General features: G+C 42.2%; 1 protein-coding gene across 2 annotated transcripts in view; it reads right to left on the bottom strand.

Moving 5' to 3' along the window:
- zswim6 (zinc finger, SWIM-type containing 6) overlaps positions 1-21,853 on the bottom strand; it is a 75,200-nt gene that overhangs the window by 25,432 nt on the left and 27,915 nt on the right. For both annotated transcript variants that reach the window (XM_036594259.1, XM_036594260.1), the window contains exons 2-4: positions 10,604-10,960; positions 8,661-8,809; positions 7,428-7,578 (exon numbers count right to left, since the gene is read on the bottom strand). In XM_036594259.1, coding sequence (XP_036450152.1) covers positions 7,428-7,578; positions 8,661-8,809; positions 10,604-10,960 — 657 coding nt within the window. The remainder of the gene's footprint in view (positions 1-7,427; positions 7,579-8,660; positions 8,810-10,603; positions 10,961-21,853) is intronic.

Raw genomic sequence — 21,853 nt, 5'->3', positions numbered from 1 at the left:
AAAAACAGCCAAAAATCATTTACTATAAAATCTAGTTACATTAACTTACATTAAAAGAGGCCATATCGTAGATAAGTCAGGTATTTTTCAGGTATTTTTTAAACTTATGTTTGTGGTTTTATGTAGCAAAAAGTCACAATTCTATTGACATGACCATTTATAACCTCCCTTTATTGCTTCGAATTAAACACGCTGTTGAATTAACAGCTTTAACATCGCAGAAACAATGAATTCACACCAGGTTGTTTTTGCAGCTTAGTTTAGACTGTATGGACTGGGATGGGGGGACGGGGTTTAACAGTGTTTCTATACGTCAAAAAAATTTCAAGAAATGGAGGAAAATTCTGTTTCCCATGATATGGGCACTTTAAATGCAGTATTATCGTTCTCCCGTGAATACACTGTTTCAGAGAAATACGGTTTTGTTACATTTGGCTATTTTGTCCCTTCTTAGTCCAGACGGCCTACTGCAATTCAACACTTTTACTAGCGCTTCCCAAAAACTCTCTTGTGGAACTCTGAAGGTACATCCTACTGACACATACAAACCAAAAATGACAGAAAGCTCTCAGCGAACACTAGATCGATAATGCCTTTCTCTCTCTCAGGGCAAAAACTGCTACCGTCTCCCTGGCTGGCAGTATCAGGCCTTCATGTGAGCTCTAAGTCATCCCGCTGGCTGCATTAGGCTGTGATGTATGGGCTCCGGTGAGAGGCCCGTGCCATACGGCTGGTGTATGATGGTTTAATCACTCCCTGAGCGAACCACAATAACATATTGAGAATACCTGCAGTGTACAGACAGAAGTGGGGGGGTGGGGGGTGTGGTGGAGAGAAATATATGATGGCAGAGGAACAATTAGAGAGAGCAAAAAAAATGAGCAAAGGCAGACAAAGGATGAAAGAGCGAGAAAAGGAAGAAAAGAGGCGAGAGATTGAAGGCGAGAGGCAGAGAGTGAAGTGAGGAAATGTGGAAGAAAGGATGAGATGAGAAGAGAGGGGGAGGGGAAAGGAACACGAGGAGAGAAGCTGGGAGAGCCTTTGTTTGGGCATCAATGACAACAGAAGGAAGTGCGTGAAGAGAGGGTACAAATCTGCATGACGAAAGCCCGGAAGATGGCTGACCAATTTAAAACTGATCTCTGGCCATGCCTTCAGCCACGCCCAGGCCAGGTTAATGCCAAATTTTCACCGATAAGCATGGGTGTCATGTCTATAGACATCAAGTGAAGGGACAATTACAATGTTGAATGTAGATTTCTTGGCAAAAAAATGGCAAAATATTAGGCTTAACAACAAATCATAAAGTAACTTAATATAGGATAGCTTTTTGCCTTTATTTCTATAAATGTTGAAGTTTTGCGTGTAAATTTGCAGACAACCTTTTAAAGAAGGAGGAGTCGGTACTTTTCCCACTCAGCATTGACGACTTCAAACAGTTGAAAAACACTGCTGAGCTAGTTTGTGTTTAATGTAAGACCAATATACAGTTTCTTTAAATCTGGAGTCTGACCAGTTCAAAATCATCAATAAAAACCATTATATTTTGGGCTTGGCCCTTATTTTTGCCCAGGAGTGTATTCAAAATGCATACAAACATGCAGCAGAAGATCATCAGCACAGAACAGGCCTACAACTCCTCAAGTGCTTTTAGGCCGCATTTAAAAGACATGTTGGTATGCCTCAAAAAACAGTGGAACAGCGGACAGTGGGCAGAGATTGACGTAACTACGATAACACTATGGCTTTTTGCTGCTTTTTTCATAAAATGAAAAGAAAAGACAAAAAACCACATGAGATTTATCCAAACCAATCTCTTCCATACTATAACTTTAGCTCTGGATGTAAGGTAAGGTCTCCTTCACTCCATTTAACATCAACATGACTAACTGAAGCCTTAAACAACATGTCTGCTATTGGCTGACACATGGGTACGCTCCATCACCAACCTGTTTTCAAGCATAAATTTCACACACCGTCATGCCTTGGTGTGGTCGACAGTCAAATGACTTCAAAATTTTATTCACTGCAATCAATAGCCAGATTTATGTTTTTGACAGATGCCAAGAAGTCCTTGTGAACGCAGCCTCACACTGGCCATCCAAACTTACACTTGCCTTTTTTGTATTTTACCAACATGTCCTGAAGGCAGCCAACAGCTAGTGGAGAAAGCGATATGATTTGCTGTACTTGCCAGAACACTGCCTATTTCCTAGCTATTGCTGACCTGCACACAGAGACATTGCCCTGTTCTATGACATTTCAGACACCACGTTTAGTGAGCGAGGTATAGCCATGAATTGTGATTGGTTGGCACATATGTAATTTTAATAGTATTGAAGAACATCTACCATTTTTTAACAGATACCACATTTGTAGTTATGGCTGAAGCAGATTCAATAAACTGAAATGAAAACTTACTGAGTAGAGATACAACTTCTTAGAGTTTTCTTTGGCCCCCTTCAGGGGCCCCCAGTTCGCAAACCACTGCGATAAGGAGAGTACGAGGAGAGCATGTCCAGGAAAACTCAGATAAATGCCAGCTAATGTGTTCACAAGCCCTAGTAATGCGATGAGACATTCATTTATTACTGAGGCTTTTACAAATGCACCCAACTCCTACCACTGTACTGTAGTTATGTATTCTCTGTGAATGTCATTATAGTGATTATTGGTGATTTCTTTTTTCCTCTTGTTTATCACCACATATATCGTCATCAAGGTGTTTGACTAAAGTATTTATCGCAACCCCAGCTCTAGAAAACGTCGGCAAAGCACAACAAGCCGCTTGAGCAGAAGCTATTTTTCTGCTAGACCGCTAGACGTGGCTCGGTTGCTGGTAAACCCTCAATAATCAGAGGATCCTATTGTTCCACTGTTCGCCATTCACGAAACGCTGAGGCGAGGGAGCGCAGGCAGCCACAGCAGCTGTAATTCATTATGACAAAGATCAAGATAAGCCTGCATGCTGGGGGAAGGTAGCGAGGAGAATACTAAACATGGTGCCGTATCCTAATGGAGCATCTACTGTGCCTTTACCTTCCCATTGTCTTGCTGTACGACGTGTTCGGCTGTGGGGCGGATAATGTAAAGGATTAGAGCCTGCTGGTGTAATTATGTCAGTAGAGAGAAGTCATGGCCTAATTTTTTTTTCGCCCCCTCCTTCGCCTTTTTCCCTCAGACGCAAACTAGATGAAAAGGAGTCGATTTCACCACAAAGGCCCCCATGCCCAGATTAATTAAAACAATATTGGGCTTCACTGTATAAATTAATCCACACATGCGCAAAACACATGTAGGCATGCACACCCATACACACACATACACACTTACGCACACTTCCTCTGCCCCATAGCTGCTCTTTTCACAGGCCTGATCTGAGCCTTCACTTCCCATCTCATCATTTCCATCAACCTGCTCATTCAGCACAAAGACTCTCTTTCAATCTCCATGTCTCTCATAATAGGGGGTGAACAATATATCCTTTGGTTAATAACATTGTCCAATACTGAAGTTCCACTGACTGCTTTGGCCAAAAAGATGCCTTTTGCTTCGAAACAATGTAGAATTTAAAAGGTTAGCTAAATTAACCGACCATATAAAACTACACTGGTTGATATTCAATTTTTTAGCTCCTTAAAATAGCTATTGTATCTGTGAGTGTTTTCATATAATTTGGGCTCTAACACACGTACAGCAAGCCCAAAACCCACAGCATCCTTCGCTGTGCCCACCGAGCCCTGTCTGAGGCAAAGATGCCTTTGTTCCCCTCAACAAAAGGGGCCCTCTCACGGCAGAGAGAGAGCAAGAGAGAAGAGGCTGTATGACTGCATAAATCTATGCTGTAACCTCACCTCCCCCTCCTCCTCTTTCTCCTCCAGCTCCTCATCCCCCCCGTAGTTCCTACCTGACCGCTGGTGTCACATTAAGTGTCCGGGATTTAATGAAACGGTCTTAGCATTATCGCTCCTGTCAGGAGCTGGAGGAGGTGGAGGGAAGGGCTGAGGGACGGAAGGAGACAGAGACAGAGAGAGGGGCAGCCTTCATAACGAAGGCCTCTCCAATTACGGACCTGACAGGCCTAGTGATTCATCAGAGAGAGCCAGATAGAGGAAAGAGAGAGAGAAAAAGAGGTTGTGGTTGAGATGTGGCCCGCCTCACTCTTTTCTTGCTCTTTAATGGGGTAGAGCCGCTCTTTTACTGAGAGAAAGAACGCTCCTCCATACAAAATGGCTGCCACAGAGACACACCTGAGTTGAAGAGAGAAGCCTCCACTGCAAGGGTCTCAGAATACCGGCCCTCAGTACAGGCTGCTTCAAAAGGCCCATCATGTACTTACCATTCCTTAAATCCAGCTCACAAATAATTTCTCTCATTTTTCTGAGGCTAAATGTTGACATCAGATGGGTAAATGTGCTTCACCCATCACACACAGTGGCTGCTCACCCAACATAAGCTATTTAAAATCAGCTTTAACTGATGCTGACTGTGTTAAATGCAAAAATAGAGTGCTGCATGCAAGAGGAAGCATTCAAACAAAAAGCTGACTGTTACGTAGATGAAACTAAATTATTATTGTAATGTAAATATGACTCTGGATTCATTCATGACAGCATTATTAAGAAGTGAATGGAATTATTTAAAGAACCCACTGAAAATGCAGATAGCTTGTTTTGCCAACACTTTGCTTGCAACAACTTTACTTGCATTCAGCAGGAATGATGCTCTAATAATAAAAGTCTCATATAATACTACTGTTAAATAAAAGGCAAACACTAAAATGTTTACAGAACACTATGCATAGACGACTACTACTACTGAATAATAAACATTATTAACAACAACAACAACAACAACAACAACAACATTACTACTGCTGCTGTTACTACAGTAGTGGTTGTGGTAGGTATGGTTTGTGGTGACAGAATTGCTAATAAACACTTTATGAGTTTATGCATAACTGAAGGGTTAACATGTTAGTCATGCAGCATGGTTTGATATGACAAGTTAGAATTATTCACAGCGGTGGTGATAGGAACTAGACATCTGAAGAGTTTCATGCATAGAAGCTCACTCACATGAAGTTATTAACCACAAAATAGCAATGAATATGTTGTCTGATGACTGAGACAATGTTTTAAGACACTTTTGAGACATGATTTTGGCCTAAAAAGTATTTTTGAAATGCATTCATGGCACAGAGGTACCTGCAGGGTATTGTAAGGCAAAATAATACACTGGTCATTTTGGATAGCACATAAAATGGCTATGTTTGCACTGTAGACACTGCAACCCCTGGATCCCATCATCAGCACTTTTCAGATTCATTATGATTTGAATTGGATGAAAAGCTACTGTTGTGCACAAAATCTTGTGTTAACCAAACAGAAGTTAACTATGTTGGATATGCTTATTTTCCATGATCTTCAATGCTTTAAGGGCAGATGTTAATTCGAGTGCCTTCCTTAGTGCATATCCCATGTAGAGGCCACTTAAACAGCCCACTTCCCTTGTGACTGAGGGGCCTCTCTTCCCCTTCTTGTTAGCGGCCCCCTGACAAACACAATCAAACGTGGAAGTGCCTGCTACACTCAGACTCCCCAAACTCCCCCGGTCTCCACTACCTTGCAAAAATTCACATAGCGCGTTCAAAAGGACAAAGGGTAGTGTCCAGCTTCAGGCTTCAGTTCAACCCAGCATTACTTAATGCAATAGTTCAGAGAAGAATCTAATTTACACAATCTTCCCTTCATAACTAACATAGTCGAATAACCAAGACATATTGGGTGTTTGAAGCTATGAGACTAATGTAGCTAACAAGTAATATACTGTACAAGACACTGATAAATACAGTATAGAGAAAATTCAGGCTTCAACATGACTGCTACTGCAACTTTAGCTGTATAATGCACTTCTGTCTACTTTTATAGATAACAGCTTGTCATAAAGGTGTCAAACCACATGAGCGTGTCTATTTCAGATAACTTGACAACCTGCAACCTGACATGGTGTATGATGAATTAGCATAGCGCTTGTGCAATACTACTTGTGCTCATAAGCTTACTTGTTAGCTACATTAGCCTCATAACTCCAGCAGAAAACTGGAAACAAACACATTTTGGCTGACTGACTATGCTTGGATAAGGGGACAATTGTGTAAATTTGATTTTGCACCGAACTATGGCTTTAAGCTTTCCTGGAGTTGTTTCATTCTCAGGCCAGCCCCGAATCTCTCTCCTTGCACCCAGGGACCTAGACCCGCTCTATTGTGCCGGCCGGCCTGGGTGCCAAGGCAAAATTGACGAAACATCACAGGGCTTTGAGCATTGGCAGGCTCGAAGCCGTGGCAAGCCAGTCACAATTAAAATGATTACACAGCCATCCAATTTGCACTGCTTTCGTTCCAATAACGCAGCTTCAAACACACTGGGCATTTTTTTCCTTGCACAATTCGGCCAGTGAACCATAACGATATAATACCCCCAAAAATCATTCACTGACCCGCCCTTAAAGTTTGTCCTGCGGTACTGGTCTGGAACAACAAGGATCAGCGTTTCACAGGCTTCTACAAAAGGGTGTTGTACTAGACTGCAACTCCAGCTTTTGAACTTACATCACAATATTTTAGCCAGAAAGCCCTTGGGGGGCCTTAAGTGGGAAAAGAATATGCAATATTGATCAAGAGCAAATGCTGCAAATGTGCAAACTGGCAGCGGAAGAGTCTTCTAAATGGCGGTCCTTGGAGATGCAGGTGGGCTTAGCATGAGGCTCACACATTCTGAATGCAGTGCAATTTGAATAGACTCTACACAAGCTCACCCAGCCTACATAACCGAAATGAGGCCTACTGTTTAGTTACGCAAACCACTTCACAAACTAGTTGAAATGATGCGTACTGCTAGCAAAAGGAGGATATTAGGTATAAATACGATGATCATACAACTAGCAAAGCTGCATCTAGCTTGTAACTGACCTGCTAACCACAGTTAGCCATTTACATAACTAGCAATCCATAATGAAGTTAGATGGAGAAAATAGTATTCCTTTTTTAGCAGCCTTTCCGGCAGCCATATAGGCCATTTACTGTTGCATTCCGTGTTGTTGTAAAGAGGCTATATGCCTTACGCAAATACATACTGACATCCTTCAATCCGATCATTGATACATACTGTTAGTATTCATTGTAAGTTAACTGTATCGTTAAACAAACATTACTAACACATTTGTTTCTAGTGTCATCCCAAAGAGAACGCAGTCCCTTTTCAAGCCTGGATGCTCTCTTGACTCTGTTTCTCATTACTAGAGACATTTTCCTTGCCACTGTTGTCCTTGGCTTGCATATTATGGGCTTGAATCTGTTTGGGAATTTACCCAACAGTTGAAATATCAGCCCAGTACACTGTGCAGAGAGAGGATGCTGTACTCACCCAGTTCGTCCCAGAGCTGACGGTATTTGTCTGTCATGGTGGTGCCCTGCTGCCTCCACAGAGCAAGCCGCGGGTCAGCCATGAACTGCTCTGTGATCAATGTCAGCATGCGTGCCCCATTCGAGTCCCGCATCTTTAGCATCTCCCGAACCTGCAGAATGCGCACACAGAGACACATACAAAGTAGGAGAAATTAGCACATAGGCCTGGGAAAGGACTAACAGCAGCTGTGACTTTACAATATTCACTAACATCCAAACATTTGGAATCGCTTATGTTTAGGGATGCACTGAAATTTCAGTGCATCCCTAAACAAATAGTCAAAAAAGAGAAGAGGAGAAAAACAGGGCAGAAATTTGCAGAAGATAAAAACAGACATGCAATGAAGCGTCAACATCTATGACTTTACAATTTTAAACGGTTATGAAAATGAAAAATAGAAATAAATGACACTGTTTGTACTCTTCATTCTCCTGCACTGGTTAACACAGACACAGTCAGACAATTTGAGCAGCAGCAGATTAACAGTGAAAATATCTGCCAATTTGAACCATTTCGCAGTTTCTACAAGGTTCATTAGACAACAATACATAATCTCTGTTCACGTAAAGTATCAAGAAAACCCAACAACTTTTCCATTATAGGTTTGATCCCACTTGAAAACATGACATTCTGCTTTATACACAGAATAATATAACAAAAGAGAAGCCAAAAGGAACATTTCTGCTAGCACTAGCAATTTTTAAAATGATTAAAAAATTAATAAAATAACTAAAAATAAAAATCAATTTTTGCCTTGGAAGACAAAACAGTTCTCTGATGATTCTGTGGCAAATACAGTAGTCTACATACTGTAATAAGTTTACTATGTTTATTTTATCTAAACTGTGAGCTTTTTCCAGTTTCGGCTTTTTTTTTTCGGCCAAGTGCGTTCTGAATCTCATTTTTGACTCCATTTCAGTGCATCACTACTTATGATCAATTTTATTATTCGGCTCAATAACAACTTAAACAAATGACTTTTTTTAATCTTACTCAAAAGTTACTTACAGAGCTAAATTATCATGGAATAGAGCTAATTTGTGATTATTCATCACAAATTATTTGAGACCAGTATGATATCAGAATCATTTAGCATATGTATCTGGAATAATACTGATTATGTTATTAAAAAATACTGGTGTAACTAGGATCATATTGGCCCAGTAAAGACTCTTATTGTAGCCATCCAACCTTGGAGAAAAGGAGGTTGAGCTGCTTCCCCGAGCCGTGGTAGCCCCCCTGGGACAGAAAGAGTTTGACCTGCTCCTGGACCTGCTCCTCGTCCAGATGCCAGCAGTTCTCATCGTCCACGCTGGCCCCTGCCGTGGGGTCTGGTGCCCCTAATACACACAACAAATACAATCAGTCAAATGCCTTAAAGTACACAAAGGAAGTGCAGCACAAACCAGTTAAAGTGATGAAGCACATGTTCTTAGGCATGAAAGCATTATGGTGATGCATAAAAGAGGATAAAAGCTGGTGTACCAACACAAGGCCCAGATAAGCGAAACCAGAGAAAAGCAAATGGCCAACATATTTTGTCAGCATGTTGCCAAATAATACAATCAGTACTAATCCAGTCCAGACAGCATATGAGGCTCTTAGATCGGGGAGGTCTGTTTGGGTTTGAAAAGAGCAAAAAGAGCCCAATGCTTTGCATGTGTGTGGACGAGGAGGAAGCCCCCAACCCCAAACAAAAGAAAGGTCTGATGATTTAAACGCTTACAGTCAAGTTATAAAGATTTACGAAGCACCACATCAAATCAACTTCCTGCATTCCAGCCGTGAACCCGCACAGCCCTGCCTTGATGAAAGCACTTCCTTTTTTTTCACTCCAAAATGTGCCAGTTAACCGGCTCTTTTTTTTCCATAATTGGAACATCCGCTTTAGATTTCCCCTTTCCCGACAAAAGTGAAATATAATACGGCCATTGTGCCTCATGCAGACACGACAAGAGAAGCAAGAGTCCCCCACCCCCCCACCCCCACTCTGAGCTTTATGTCAAGCTTGCCAGGGATGAACCAATCCACTATAAGGGGGGACCCTGCTGGAAATGGGGCTATAAAGCTGAGGATGCCATTGGAGTGAGGGAATAAAAACCTCTAGTGAAAAGATTTTAGCCAATGTGTTTATAGGAAAGTGGGTTTGGAGTAAATGAATAAATAAAGGCTCTTTTGGAGTGGACAAACATGTGGAACACTCTGATGAATACGGGCATCTTTGGCAAGGACAATTATGTAGTTTCAGAGTTTTGAAGCTTGGGTGATTTTTCAGTTTATTTTTTTCCCCAGTTATTTATGAATAGCAGGACAGCTCTGGTAGTCTCCAAGGATGATCTGATGATCTGAGAGCACGTATGAATGTACTGAATTAGGGCTCAGCTGTATGGGTGGTCACCTTATCGTTATTGTGATTAATGCAAAATACTTTTCTGAGCATATTGTAAATGTTAGTAGGCAAAGAGCACTGATCAAATGCATGTTTTCACTACAAAGAGAGCATAATTAGGTCAATTTAGTCCAGCACAGTATGTGAATACAAATCATTGCATTCATATTGTTTAATTGTATTTTTTTTTGTCTGTTCCAAACCGTAGAAAAACAAAATATTGTGATGCAGATAATGTATTGTGAATATGTATTCAAGTATTAAAATGTCATAATTTTTGCCATATTGCCCACCCTTACTTAACTGATATAAAATAATTGTCATAATGGTGATTTTAAGAACCTAAAAATAATGGATAACAGATAACCCAACATTAGAGACGAAGTATTAGTACAGACGAGTATTGGTATCAGGCCGACATCAGCAGAAAATACTGGATTAGATATCAGGAGAAAAAAATAAATCTGATCCAATTTTGTAACAAATCTATCCTGAAATAGCACTCACTCACACTTAAAATAAAAATAGCTCATTTTAAAGTGTAGTTTTTTAAAGAAAAAAAATAGCGAATCAGATGAGTATCAGCAAGGTTTCGATATCAGGAAAGAAAGAGTGATATCATCCCATCTCTACCCGATGTAAACTTTATATGGCAAATTAGAAACTTCTCAGAACCTTAATAATCAGCCATTTTTAATCATTCGAACCACGTATGAGCCCCTGTTTTGCATTTGTCTTCCCTCACCATGTACTTGGTTGATCTCGGAGTTCTGTGACAGGATTTCGTCAGCCAGTTTCTGGGCTGTTGGCAGCACCTCTGTGTGGTGGACGGTGATGAGGTACTGTACGAACTTCTGCAGCTGGTCGCGGTTCATTTGGAAGAGTGTCTCTGATATGGGCAGGTGCAGTTTGACCTGTTCGGGCCGCCGTACACGGTACAAAGAGAGTGCCACCACATGGGCACAGTAGAAGATGTCCTTGTTGCCACAGCCGCACGTCACCGAAGTGATCTTGCAGCGGTCGAAGCTGATGGCCACACTACACACCACCTCTGGCTCAGATGGCGTGGCCGGTTCTGTTACTGTCCCGCTGAGATGAAAGCCTGAGAAAGAGAGAGAGAGAGAAAGTGAGAGAGTTAAAATGAGGAAGAACACATACCATGTGCCTCAACTTGGGCAACACCTGGACTGCAGAACGGGGCGGCCAGGGCTCGACCTATTTTTTTTTTTTAAGGATCAACAACTTTCACTAGCCAATCACTGTATTATATCAAGAGTTATATCGAACACATATTCTTGGTATGATTGAGAGACAGTTTGATGAATCATGCTAAATGAAATACTTGTTATATCAGTATTCATTCTTCTATTAATATTTGGCAGTCTAGTGGGTAAGCCTGCAACCTTAAGGTTGCGGGTTCAAACCCCAGGTCTGACTGGGTAAACCTGGTTGTGCCTTTGGGCAAGGCACTTTACCTCCACAGCCTCAGGCAGTGCTGCTCTGCTGGTAATGCTGTGCTGAACCGCACTAACAAGGATTTGATGCCTGTAAAATGATGTTCTGGCCAGCCCTACCAATTTTTAAATTAAAAATAGTCAGTTTTTACTCTTTGTTTGCAATATTGTAACATTGCTGTTTTGCTTGGTGAGTTGGCCTTTCTGAGAGTTTAAAACTGAGGTGGTCTCTTAGTACAAATGGTAGTTTGTTGCGGTTCTAGTACATCAGCTGACTTTTTACAGTACCCTACATCCCGTTTCATTTCCCGGAACGAACACGCTACTCACGCTAAAAGCGGCGAGCGCAGTACGCAAGTATTCTATTTGAGACACAGCGACAAACTCCATAACAAGAATCCAGACAGCTTGAGAAAGAGAGGAAGAGGAAGTGGAGGCTTCAATCCCCTGTTGGCTAAGAGATGTATGTGACTGCGTGTGTGTGTGCATGAGTGAAACAGGAGTGAGACTCAACAGGGGGAAGGGAAGGGGTGGAGGCAGGGCTGCCGTGTGACTGGCGTGTGCCACTACAAAGGCAGAGTTGAATAATGCAGCTGCTCATTTAAATAGTGTTTGATGTGCCCATGCTTGCGGGCCAAGAGAGGCGGAGAAATCATACGTTGATTAGGAAGTAAAGTAGACACTAATGAGTCACTCCCAGCCAGCCACTCGGAGGGGGCGAGCGAGCAAGAGCAAGAGAGAGAATATAAGTAAGAGAGCGAGAGCGAGAATGAGAGCGAGAGAGAGAGAGAGAGAGGAGAGAGAGAGAGAGAGAGAGAGAGAGAGAGACACATAGACAGCGTGTGACTCCGCATATCCCGCTTTATTTACAAACCCAGCTGCTCTGACAGAAGTCAGTGTACGTGCCAAACGAAAAAAAAAAGCCAAACACTAGCGTGAGGTGAATACTGTTATATGATAGTGTGATCAACATAGTCGTATAGAGTTGGGCAGAACACATTGTCCTAAATCTTCTGTATTGTATTCAGTTACAATACACAAGTAACTTATTCAGCATACAATTAGAATGCAGCTAGAACACAAGGAGGCCGATTTGCAGCAGGTTTTCTTCTTCTGTTTCTGGCAGAAACAGAACACACACACACACACACACACACACACACACACGTAAGAGTTAAATAAAGCTAAGGCGGAGACAATAAGTATGTATATACAGCACATTTGAAAACAAGAAATACTACATAAAATCAAAAGTAATAATTTACTACATGCGTTTGAAGCCCAACTGCTTATACATTTTTAATGTCAATGTACTTCAAACATAACAGGTCTGAATAATTTTGGACTATTTCTGTTTCTCCAATACATACAAAATATCCACACAATGTGAAGAGCAGCACTTTCAGTGGTATTAAAAAAAATAACGGAACAAAATGAAAAGTTATGAGATATTGACATGACAGTGAGGCTGCAACCATCAGGTAGAAACCTAGGTAAGAAACACGGTGAGTGATAATACAGCAGCCAGTGTTTCTTTGTGTCCTTTTTCTCTCATATCTTCAAGATCGGTCAAGATCCCTCAGGGACGGGTCAGCAAAATACTGCTCCCTGGAGTCCTATGGTGTGGTCACCTGAGGGCTACTGCCACTGTAGCACAACAAACCAGCCACACACACCCACACCAATCCACACTGACCTTATATCTATTTCACAGGTGCTTTGCCTTTCGCTCGTCTCCTTTTCTCCTCCATTTTGTTCTTGCCTTTAAGGCACAAAGGCCTTCTCACCTTTTAATTCTCCTCAGCTCTCGCAGCAGCAGCAGCACTGGAACTCCGGTAGGTAAAGGGCTGCATATTTCACTTTTTCATTTCTCTCCCCCCTCTCTATGTGCTGACCTTGCACTAGCCACCTATATCCACTGCAAGACCAAAAATATTTGATCGCTCAAGAAAAGCCTGTGCTTGTAGGCAGGCAGGGGAGAAAAAGAGCCAGAGGCTGTTTTGTATACAGAAAAGAAAAGGAGTGTGAAGCTGTCTCCACACACCACAGCAGAACAGTCACACAGCGCTTTCATCCACATGTATGGATTCGGCAGAAACATTTAACATTAAACAGTGTTTGTACAGGCCATATGAGGAGACATGGAGCTTCGCGCTCATTTGTGTGAACTATGAACAAGAAATCTAACAGGACTAAGCTAGCCTAGCTTAAGACTGTGGTGCCTGGATGCTGAAAATAACCTCAGAGAGTAAACGAAGAGCTCAAATCATCATACAAGTCTAACTGTGAGGCAGCCAGCATTGTGCGTAGCGTATAAACAGGATATTTGTGGCTGTTGAATCATTTGAACCTATTCTGGCGCTGGTGAGGCAAAGTTGCACTGCACTTGAATGCTAATCACAGCTAGCTAAAGCTAATAAATAAAGCTAACAAGGAGGCACCTACTGATTTTTTCAAACCGAACTAAACTCACTAAAGGTTTGACAAGCTAGCCTAAGGAATAGAGATAAAACACTGATTTAGTGAAGTATTCATCCACTTTCTCCTGTAAAAGTCAGTTATGTCGAGTCAGATTTATACGCTTGTCTAAAAATCTACTTTGATGATTTCTTGAGATCTAATTTATTCTGTTCAGACTGAATTTCAACTGGTTTAATCTTATCACTTCACAAATTTGAAAAAACAAATCAGAATTGTCTGCAACGTGAACACAGCCACTGACTATTCTTGGGCTTGGCTTGCTCGTGGTTTATACGCCTGTGGTACGCATTAGTAGACTTGCCCATAGACAAGCTACTTGGTGTTATGCTTGGCTCATCAAGTGGACCACGCTCAACACCACGGTTATAGTCAGGCTCCCGGATCCGTCTAGACCGCAGTGAGTGGGAATCCTTAACGCAGGCTAGCATCCACCCTTCTGCAATCCGCCCCTATTCATTCATGAAGGAAAACAAAGGAAGCAATTCGGCACGTATCACTCAGCAAATCAACTAATTATGCAGCCGGTCTCAAGGTGCCCACTTAACGATTCCGTTCAAATCGCCAGATAGGCCTACACAAAACATTTTAACTCCGAGCCAAAGTACTGAGCAGCGAGCTTCGTAATCAAAATTATTTTGCGCTGAAACGCTCCCCGAGGAGGGAGAAGGTAATAATGAAAGTAAAGTGTAGATTTAAAGGCCAATATAAATAAACGCTGGAGAGAATTCACTATTCATCAAAGCCCTAAATGAGTCAACACCAGCTCACGGTTCCAACGTCGCAAGCACGCGAGGAAGCCTACACGAAGCTTGTGCTCACATACATATACTATCAGTCACACTCATATGCACATTCACACATACGGACTCACACTCACATACACACACGCACACACACACACACACACACACACACACGGTAAATGATTTTCCTTGGCATGACGAGCCACGCGAGGAGCTCTGGGAGACTGGGAGCTGTTTAATGAGCAGGCTGCTGGGGGAGCGCGAGTATTCTCCCGAGTGTTTGCATCTCACACGGAGCGGCGGCTCCCGGACAGTTCATCAGCCCCGAGCCATCTGCTAGCTCGGGTTAAAGACGGTGCTTCCCTCCCTGCTACTCTCCGACAGACTAGTAAATAATTAGCCTAGCTGCACCTCCACCCGGCTCTGCTCTCTGTGAAAGACTGCACACCTACTGCTGTGCTTGGAAGAATTATTTGCATGCACCTCACTTCGTTCAACGCCCCCCCCCACCCCAGATTACACCAATAAAAGAAGTCTATCCAGACATCTAGGCTCTTTTCTCAGCCCAAAAGGGTCTATTTTGTACTGAATAAAGATAGAACTGCTGTTTTCTTTACAATTTTGTTTTGAAGTAAGAATTACACTAATGCTAGCTTGGTTGTATTTATTAGCCTAAAGACTGGTGGTTGACACTACAGGAATTCCCAGTGGTGCGATGCATGCTGCACCGCTACGCTATAGAATTTGCATAACACGACAAATAACATACTAAACTATGTATTCTTGACCCAACAAAGCTAACACAACAGGGTAAAGGGCAGCTACATCATCCCCGTTAGTGGGCATGGATCCTCTGAGATTGTTAAGTAGTCAAAATACAAATATTGCTACATACAAGCTATAACCAAGCTAACAGTCCTGTGCATTCATACGACTTTTCATAAAGTTCCAGCTCCTACTACTGCCAAAACAACTTAACCAACACAAGTTTGCTGGTCTGGAGGACTTTGGTGAGGCTGCCAGCCCTAAAACGTCAGTTAAATGTGCAGCAGTATTAGCTTTCATGTAGCAACATTAATATTTTGACTCTTAATGACCTCATAAAATGGACATATCCATTTTTGGAGCTTTGGAACATTTACGACAGGGTGTGATAACGGTGATTTCTGAAAATGACATTCATTTTTTCCCCCCATAGAGAAAAAAACCATCTTAGATCTGGAGTTCCTAATATGGGCACGACACGGTCTACAGAAATTCAACACAAATTCAGAGGTCTATAGTCAAAGACCGCAGCCATTATAATTTGCTACAGCTATCTGGGCCTCCATTTCAAAATGCCGTCCCCTTACGTTTCAGGAGCAGAAAGATTATAGTTGCAGACATTTATCACTTTATATGACTTATAATTATCGTATATCATGACTTCATAAGCTGCGGACGGCAGATAATAATGCACAGGCCGATGGATCTCTCCATGACGTAAGAGTCCTAAGCTAGCATCCGCGTCACTTCCTAAGGGGGGAATGTACTGTCTAGCTAAAGCTAACTTGCAGTTAATGGAATGGCTGGGGCAACGAGACAATTAGTATGACTTTAATTAACACGTTTTCTTGATGGTCAGTTTTATTAAAGCACTTAGGTAATGCCCAGCGGAGCTCATAGGCTTCATATGGGCGTAGCAAGCCAATCTGCAGTTAATATTCATTGTGGGCTTTCATCACACCAGGCAAAGATGTAATAACATGCTAGCGATGTGGTGATTGTAGATGTTACACTGAGATTAGATGGGGGTATTTCTCCTCAGCTGTTTGAGAAGGTATTCTTCACCCAACAAAGATAACATTGGGTAAAGCAGGTCAAATAAGCTAATAACACGCTAGTCATGTGGTGATGGTAGATAGTAGTTACTGTACACTGAGATTAGACAGGGTAGCTCTCCTCGGCTGTTTAAAGGGACACTACAAACAACATGAAAAATTGGTGCAGCAGTAGTCTCTACAGTGAGATTTTCCAGTTAAATGACTACGAAAACTGCCTTCAGATATTGTATCTTGAAGGTGGGAGGAACTTTTGAAAAACTACAGCTGCTCTAGGGTGGACTTTTGGGAGCAGGATGCTGTTTGTTTTGTTGGATGGTGAATGCAGAACAAAAGGAGATATCTAACGTTACTGCCAGTGACTTATTTCAGCTGCGACTGTGGTAACCGCCTTCAAATAGTCATTACAATAAAGAAACTGGATTATCCCAATAGCAGAAATGACTCTCCGATGAGCAGGACAACAAAATACTAAAAGCTAAAGTTAGCAAGGTAGCTACCTGGCTATCTAGACTGGCTCTTTTTCTCAGCCAAAAGGATCTATTTTGTACTAAAATAAAAAAAATGTAGAAAATGCTGTTTTCTTTACAATATTGTTCTACAGGTGAAGTAAGAATTACACTAATGCTAGCTTGGTTGTATTTATTAGCCTAAAGGTTGGTGGTTGACACTACAGGGACTCCCAGTGTTATGATGTATGCTGAGGGATGCATTGCTGCGCTATAGAATTTGGCATAACATGACAAATAACATACTAGACTAGGTATTCTTGACCCAACAAAGCGAAACACCAGGGTAAAGGGCAGCTAAAAGTACTATTTAAACTTACAATCACATACTGGTATAGCACGCCAAAAAAGCTCATAATGATGTTGTGACAGTAAATGTTACTTATAATGAGATTAGACATCTTTACCCAAAAATGCTAACATTGTTAATAATGAATGAAACTGTGTTGAGAGCAGTTAGGATAAAGCAAATGATTTAATGTTAACTCGTTACTAGCTATCAGAGTTCGTGAGGTAAAGTATTCCTAACCAGCCAAGTTCCACACCAAGGTTGGGATACAAACCTGTGATGAGGTGTGGAAGGGAAGGACTGGCTACGGTTTAAGCTTAGTCCCTGCTTTTACAGCAAGAAGCCAGGGGTGCCGAGTTGAGGAGATTGATAACACCTCATTTCCTGGCTGACAGCAGAGCGTGTCATTCTCACACACGCTGACAAAGAAAATGAAGAAGAATGACCGCGGGAGCCTTTTTCTGCTGATAAAAACTGGCCCCGAAAAAACACGCAGACAGGCTCGTGTTCTGAGAGATGGACAACTCCGAGTGCTTTCCAAAATGCCTGCCATAAATCCTCCCCTGTTGAACACCGAAGTCAGCCCCCTCTTTTCCCACCTCAGTCATCAGAAGACAGACCTGTAACCTTTCTCACTCACAACTGCCCTTTTCAAAACATTACCATTTCAAAAATGTCCAATTAGCTCTGACCTACGCATTGACCCAAAAGACAGATCTGCAGCAGGGGGGCTTTGTAAATGGCAACGAGGCTACAAAACAATGCTGCATGACTGCATGCAAAGAAATGATGCAGGTTCTGACTGCGACCTACTGTTAAGTATTTTATTAAAATATTAAAGAAATGAAATAAATAGGGTCTCATATTTCCACAAGTATGTAGGCCTCATACAAAGCCAGCCAGAGTCATTCCCAGTGAAGAATCAACCTGCAAGTTTTTTTAAAATGGATCACACAAGTCCAAAAATCTGATTGGAAAAAAGTGTGTACTTCGGAAAATGTGACCAATTTATAATCAAACCATCTCGGCAGTAGCTTATCCAAGACTCCTTGCTTACAGTGTGATACAGCCCAACATTCAATATGTATGTATAGCAGAAAGTTTGCTACTTACAAATGTTTGTTGCTTTTTTCCTCCTGGCAATCATATTTATATGTGAATTAATCAATTATATGAAATTTTAAGCCTGTAAAAAGTGTGCCGTACACATTTCTTTTTAGTTAGACCTACAGCTGCAATGGGAGGGAAGCAAGCAGCAAAAACAGATAGAAGAGAGAGGATAGACAGTGTGAAGTTGAGACCCAGAACTACTACAATTATGTTAAATGGGCCACTAGTGAACTATTGATGGAATGAACACATTTGGACCATTTCGACTGGTCCATTCATCATGAAATGTAAAGGGCAGATGGTGTAAAAAGAAAAATTATCCATCTGTCCATATATCTAACTATCTACCCATCTAATCCATCTATCTTGAAGTACAGAGACAGTTTATTTATTATTTTGTGCTAGACTGATCCGAGTTTAAATAGAGATGCCGGGGGAGGGTAGGGGTCTGCAGCCATTTCGTGCTGCCAGTTCTCATAGGAATACCCACAATGCATTGCACGATATTGCTAATATAAACAAGCAAGTGGCCTCCATTATGCCAGGAGCTAGATATCAGGGAGAGGGAGTGTTTGCTTTGGGGACGATGTCAGTGATTTGAAGCCCAGGGCCCACAGAGCTTAATGATGCGAGACATGTTGTGGTGTTTACCTTTTTGGACCAGAGCAGAACATAAAACACCGCCGTCCCCTTTTCCACACTGCCACCAAGCCAGTTACTGAAAGTAATTTTAATGCACTAAAAAAAATCCCTGCGGATTTTACTAGTGACAATTTGCGAATGTTATCCAGCTTCCAATGATCTTTGTTTACCAGACTTTGCTCTGGCGTCTCATGGCATTAAAAAGTGAAAATAGCAAGTTTTTTGTTGCTCATCCACGCTTGAAACTGCAGAAGAAAGGGAAATATTTTGCCATTTTGCCTGCCCCCACCTTGCATGCTACCCATGATTAGAGGACACCAGTGTTTGACCTTCAGGATCTCATGTGCAAGTTATTAAACGATGACATTTCATCCTGTCCAAGGCTTTAAGGTTATTCTCCTGAGTGTTTCCAAAGAGGCTGGAGCAGTTTGAAAAAGCAACCAATTTTAGCACAGGCCCTCAGTTTGTGTTGTCCTAGAAATCAAGCGGCCCGTACTAAAACTCACGCTCGGCTGACGCTGGTTCTACATAAACCGGTTTGTTTTCTTCTTAAGACCACCCAAACACAAGGGAGCAGATCAAAAGCATTTTTCAGCCACAGCAGTTCTCCCCTCGAAAATGGACGACGGAATGATTACTAGCATGCTCCTTGGGGCTCACCGCTTTAGCCAAGAAACAAAACGCTCAAAATGTCAACATGAAAGCAAATACCAGTAACCAAATATAGATAGTCGCCCACAATACAATAACAGACAAACTGAAAGGGAAAAATGTTTGGGTTTTTTCCCCCCTTCTTCTTTTCTCCTATCTACACATAATTAGCCACATAAGTTCTCAAATCAAATGGTTCATCACAAGCATTTGAAAGATTAAATGACGGATGAATTTGCTATCCCTGGGCTCACTGCTAAATGCGTTCTGCATAACGTGATTACTTTCATATGCGTTTCTTCATAAAGGTATCTCAAACTGAGATACTTTAGTAAATTCAATTCCCCATACCCAAATACTTGTCTAATCAAGTTAGGAAATTCCTAGCAAACAGCGTATAATTGACTTGTTTTGAACAGGCTTTGGAACAAACCCAAGTCAAAAACATGCTCTCGGTTTTGTCAAGTCCTGCCATCGTCTCCTCATTTCAAGGAGAACTAAACCTCAATGTCAGGTACATGTTCAAGTCTTCATGTTTGCAGCCCTTTAACTTCAGACAAAGGCATCATGCAGATTTCATTTTTGCATGCGGGCCACTCGCATACCTCTATATGAAACACAAAGCTAGCTACCCCAAACAGCTGATAAAGCAGGCCATTGCATGATCTGCGTAATACCATGCCACACACCAGTCAAAATGCATAATAGGCTGCCCCTCTAACTTAGCTCCGTGCTGTGGATTAGGCTAAGTGTGTGGTGCCTCTGAAAGGCAGCAGAGCAGCGGATAGGCCCTGATAATACCCAGAGAATGGCTCTGGCTCTTCAGGCTGGAATTACATCTGACTGTGCTCTCAGCCAATGAAAGAAAACACTGCAAGGGGAGCGCCACTGCCAACAGGCGCTGTGTTTAGGCCCGTTTAATAGCAGCCATTTCGTTAAACTCGATATGGCTCCAATCAAGCTCAGTCGGATTGGGCACACCAGCACGCACATACTTGATCTTAAGCTACATTGTGTGTTTCATCCAACCCTTTCGATACATAAGCTATTACAGATAAGCCTTATAGCATCAATCCCTCTTTGATGGGACAGTTACTTATGGCTTTTTTCTCTGCCAGTATGTCAATAGATCAGATAGAGTCTAGATTCAGTCCAAAGTATGTGTGTGGTCCCATCAGCAAACAGCGTGCCACAGGGCTGGCGCTCAGTAGGCCTAGAAAAGCACAGCTGTGGCCCAGGCGTGTTTTCCCAACAGTCAGCCGCTGCGTTGGACGCTGCCGACCAAACAGCCAGAGTCCCCTCCTCCACCTCTACTTCCACCTCTGGCCTCCAAAGTCGTTTTCCTTGCCGGATCACTTTCCCATAACAAATGAGGGGAAGAGGAGGAGCAAAGGAAGAGGCCATCACAGCCACTACTCCAGAGCGTAGGAGCACTTGGGCCCCTGGCTAACCCCTCCCACGTAGGCACACACGTGCACATACACACTCAGAAAAAAACAGACGTACACCTGTTTCCTGGGGTGGTCTCTGAGGTCACACAATACGAGGCTCAGTGTGGGCGGGTTGCATTTGGGCCTTGATTCACGTTACCGGACGAAACAGGAAACCTTAAGAACACATGAGCGAGAAAGCTCGAGCCGGGTTTTTACGGCCGGTCCACGCCTGCAGCCCATAGGCTTCTGGGAGCCTCTTCAGGCTGAGGCTTACTGTATGAGTGTGTGGAATGGTTTCAATCCCACATGCAATTGTATGGGGAACAGGATGAGGACAGCCACTTCCTGCCTAAAGCAGCAGTGTTTCTCCATGCCGGATCTTAACAAGGCTCTGAACAAAAGGCCAAGTGCAACTAACTCTTTGAATCTTAGGCTTATCATTTGGTTATTAATTTTAAGTAAGGACAAAGTGCTGAAAAAACAGCTGAAAGTTTTGACCAAAAAAACAAAAGTTGAAATAGGCCTACAATGAACTAGCAAATTCTAAGACTTTTCCAATGGTATGAAAGGTAATGAAGATGAGAAGTAGTGATTAAAACGCTCCCTTTCTCCCTTTTACTATGTGCTGGACAGCACAGACGTGTTCAAACAGTTTGAGCAGCAGCAGATGAACACAAACACACTGGCGTTGTGGAACTACTTCACAGTTTCTATGAGGGATGTTGGACAAACAATTCAAAATCTCTATTTATGCCAAGTATCAGGAGGGGATACAACACCCAGGAACCTGTACACCACAGGCTGGACAACACTTCAAAACAACACCCGCTCCATGCACAGAATACAGCTAAACAAAAGAAGCA

Source organism: Colossoma macropomum, unplaced genomic scaffold, assembly GCF_904425465.1.
Source record: "Colossoma macropomum unplaced genomic scaffold, Colossoma_macropomum, whole genome shotgun sequence".
Lineage (NCBI taxonomy): Eukaryota > Metazoa > Chordata > Actinopteri > Characiformes > Serrasalmidae > Colossoma > Colossoma macropomum.
The sequence above is the reverse complement of the archived record's forward strand: the minus strand, read 5'-3'. Positions and strand labels throughout refer to the sequence as shown.